The sequence below is a fragment of the Pteronotus mesoamericanus genome, unplaced genomic scaffold, assembly GCF_021234165.1.
Source record: "Pteronotus mesoamericanus isolate MK-2021 breed Mesoamerican mustached bat unplaced genomic scaffold, CSHL_Meso_final contig_347, whole genome shotgun sequence".
Classification (NCBI taxonomy): domain Eukaryota; kingdom Metazoa; phylum Chordata; class Mammalia; order Chiroptera; family Mormoopidae; genus Pteronotus; species Pteronotus mesoamericanus.
Genome location: NW_026555137.1, coordinates 4039495 through 4043683, shown reverse-complemented (window position 1 = coordinate 4043683; position 4189 = coordinate 4039495). Strand labels below are relative to the sequence as shown.

At 42.6% G+C, this 4189-nt stretch overlaps 1 protein-coding gene across 1 annotated transcript; it reads left to right on the top strand.

Annotated features, from left to right (window-relative positions):
• Positions 1-429: 429 nt before the first annotated feature.
• On the top strand, positions 430-3962 carry RGS1 (regulator of G protein signaling 1). The gene is made up of 5 exons (XM_054576579.1): positions 430-612; positions 992-1072; positions 1515-1576; positions 2878-3041; positions 3777-3962. Exons 1-5 carry the CDS (start codon positions 476-478, stop codon positions 3960-3962), a joined length of 630 nt encoding a protein of 209 aa, XP_054432554.1. The 5' UTR covers positions 430-475.
• The last annotated feature ends 227 nt before the right edge of the window (positions 3963-4189 follow it).

The following is a 4189-nucleotide window of genomic DNA, read 5'->3' as shown; positions in this document are numbered from 1 at the left end:
AAAGAAAGAAAGAAAACAAGAACTCTTTTTAAACTCCTGTGATCAGACGAATTTTATGGTCAAGAACCTGCCAAAGCATTGGGGGAATACATTCCCACTATTGAGTTGCTATGTGATTAACAATAAAGATACTGAGGGAGACATTTTACTGAAATATGCAGTTTTTATGAAGACACCAGCATCCCCCAGAACCAAATACAGATGCTGCTAAAGCTTTAGACGTGTGGTCTCTGTGTTTCATTTTCTTTCTTTCTAATCAAGCCAACTAGTCTCACTTGGTTAAGTTTCAACCACAAAACATCACTGTATGCTTTTTTTTTTCAAGCTAACACGTCACAGCCAGGCGCGAAAGGGGAACTTCCCGTGTCTGTGGCAACATCACTTGACAAACACTCACTGAGCAGCGCGAGCCTGCCTGCCGTCACCATATAAAGCAGCAGGCCGGTGACGGGCAGACATTCGCCCTGCGGGGACCATGAGAGGAACAGCTGTCTCCATGCCACGGTTAGACAAGATGCCAGGGATGCTCTTCTCTGCTACTCCCAAGGAACTGAAAGGAACTGACCGTGCGCTTCTTGATGATAAAACACAAAAAAAGAGGCCAAAGACCTTGTAAGTTCCTTCAGTGCCTCACTGGGTCTGTTCTGACTGAGATTATCTTTTGTGGCAGAAGGAGAGAGAGTAAACGGGACAAAACATAAGCGCTTAGTTTAGCTAGACTGGAACAATTACCTGTGGGCAGTTCTATGTGTATTCTGCTGCATTTTAACAAAGGTGAATCAAAAGCAGGCAGTAAATGGGGTGGGAATTTTTCCAGACTCAAATTGGCTCGATCTTCATATAGCATAGTTGCATTCGCTGTATTTATTATTGCCTTGTGCCTTGGAGGAGTTTATTTCAGGCTCTTCTTTATTTCATTTCATTTTTTTTTTTACCAATGACATGCATTCTACTGAGGAAGTAGAAATACTCACTGTTGTGTCTTTTGCAGCGGAATGGATGTGAAAGCATACTTGAAGTCCATGATCCCACATCTGGAATCTGGAATGAAGACTTCTAAGTCCAAGGACATGTACGTACACTAATACACTGAACTATCATTATAAAATTCTAGTCTATGCATTCGCTCTGGATTCTAGTAAGAGCTTCATACTGTGCATATTGGACATCATTTATTTTGTGTAAGAAGCTTAAGGAGATTAGCACATTAGTACCAATGTAAATTAAACACAAACATGTGGGTGCATGTATCTGCTATTTATTATACTGCTGGAGCATCTGTACTTAGATTTTTTCACATTTTATTGGCAGATATTTTCATATAGCAATTCTATATGAAATTTTATTTCAGCAGTAATTCTAAGGGAAACTTTGCTTTCTTATAAATTTTAATGAAGGTTTTTAGGACTAGAGTCTTCGTTTGTAAAGTTATCAAAATAAAACAGCCATTCTGTGTTCACTTGTGCTTATGAAAAACATAGTTTACTAATTTGTGTATACCTCATCCCCTGCAGACTCTCTGCTGATGAAGTAATGCAGTGGTCTCAGTCTCTGGAAAAACTTCTTGCCACCCAAAGTGAGTACATATTAACTGCTGAAGGTGCCTGGGCTTAGCTGAATACACCAGCAGGCTGAATGGCTTCATTAAGATCCAGGGGTCTGGGCGGGACAGTGTGTGGAAAGCTTCATTCCAGCTTTCCTGCAGGGCCGGACAGTTCAGCACATTGTGCCTCACTGCCACGCAACGACAGCTTAGCGCTCAACCCTACCACGGACAGAGTTGCCAAGACAATTAGATGTGTCCACGGATGGGGCATTAGAGGAGGAAAGCTTAAACATGTGCTGGGGTTCTGAGGTTTGATGTCCTTAAAAGTAAACCAAACCTCTCCAGACGGTAGCTGCTGTTCTGGAAGCTACCTAAAGAACGCATTCTTGTGAGCAGGGGTCACTTAGTCAATGGATTACTTTATCATTCCCAAGCTCCCTTACTCGCTCCTCCAGCTGCTGGCATGCGGCGGGCATGGGAGACACACCGGGGGCTCACCATTCCTCCATGGGCCCCGAAGGCAGCTGATAAACACAGTGTATAACTGCCTCATGTGTAACATGACACAGAACAACACAGACATGATAAAAAACATTTTTAGACCCAGAGTCTTGTGGGGCATTTCTGATGAGGGAAGGTGAAGAACGCAAGCGGCTCGCCCTACCCTCCCTGCGGCCACTGCAGTTCCGTGGGACCAGGGCTTTGTCCAGAGTTGCAGATGAAAAGTTTGTCTTCAGAGTGTGAGTTCCTCCCACCCTGAAGCACCTTAAGGAGACTTGCCACAAAAGTAGTTTACAATTCAGCCAAACAAATAAACGATATAGAAATGGCCCATCTAAAAGTCTTAGTAACACTCACAAATGCATTCAGTATATCACACACAGCTCATAATATGTAGGCCTCACATTTTCTGACTAATAATAAGTTGGATGGAGAAATTATATTTGTTAGTGATTAACATGATGTTAATGTTCTTTGTCAACGTTTGCTCCCCTAAGATATTCTATAAAAGAAAAGTGATTGCTTTGTAACCAGTAGGACAGGATTTTCAATTAAGGATAAGATAGAAGCCAAGTGCAATTTTGTAGCCACCGCTAAGCAGCTAAGTGACTGCAGACAATTGTGTGTGGCCCCAGGTGAATTCTAAGTGAAGGGATCTCTAATGCCTTTCCATTTCTAAAAGCTATGACGGGGCTATTTCACAAAAGCCCCTTCTCCCCTTTGTACACAGAGAACCAACAGGATCTCCTTGCAAATGTCCCCTTCGAGTCGTGCATTTACTGGTTCAGTTAATGGAAGTGTCTCACCACCACCCCCCTTTTTTTTTCCAGCTGGTCAAGACATTTTTGGAAGTTTCCTAAAGTCTGAGTTCAGTGAGGAGAATATTGAGTTCTGGCTGGCTTGTGAAGACTATAAAAAAACAGACTCTGATCTTTTGCATTGCAAAGCAGAGAAAATATACAAAGCATTTGTGCATTCAGACGCTGCTAAGCAAGTGAGTATTAAGTCCATTTTCATCAGTTTATGTACATACATAGCAAGGTGAAGTCCTTTCTGAGTGTACGACTGCACTGCTCAATATTTGGGTGTATTCATATAGTTCAGTGCAGCGATGACCTAATTTCCTGTATCTGTGAAAAGATTGAATGAAAAATTGATTTGGCAGAACCAGCTAAAGTGATGGGGCTGGGGCAGAGAGCACTGGGCTGCTGGTCAGAACTGCATACTGGGAAGCTCCTAATGAGCTAGCTCATCTGGGATGAGGATTTAACGCACACGGATTAGTGTGATGCATACAATGCAGCAGCAAAAATATTTCCAGTTATTAGCGGCGTCCCCCTTTGAGTTAAATATTTTTGGTGCAAGCAAATATAGCTGAACAAAGTGCCCTGTCCTCCTATAAATCTTAAATGTCCACATCACTTTTTACTGATGCATGTGTTGTCTTGCACGGGCCCTTACATTTTCCACGCCTGCCTCTGTCGCATCGCCCAACTACATGATGAGCTACCCGGGCACAAAAACTGCCTTGCAATATTTCTGTTTAACTCCTCCACACCTAGAACAGGTCTGGCTTTGAACAGACATTCAAGAGAGAACTGATTTAAGGGAGGGATTAAAGGCACTATCTTGAGGTACTTCAAAAAAAAAAAAAAAAACACCCTACAATAATGTCAAAATATACAATAAATCGGAAGTGTATATTAACTAAGAAGGCTTTCCTTTTCAGATCAATATTGATTTTCGCACTCGAGAATCTACAGCTAAGAAGATTAAAGCTCCGACACCCACGTGTTTTGATGAAGCCCAAAAACTTGTATATACTCTCATGGAAAAGGACTCCTATCCCAGGTTCCTCAAGTCAAATATATATTTAAATCTTCTGAATGACCTTCAGGCGAACAGTCTAAAGTGACCATTCCCTGGCGGGAGGGAATTACAGATGGTATCAAGTACAGAAGGAATGTTCCTGGATGGCTCCCGGGGTGAGCAACTTGGCCGTTTTGGCTGAGTAGACCAGCCCAGGGAAGGAACAAAGGACTCACAGTGGATCAACATGGATGTTATCCAGGCGCAAGGCTGAAGACACTCAAAGTGACAAGTAAGAGGCAGTGGAAGGACGGAGGAACGCTGGTATGGTTC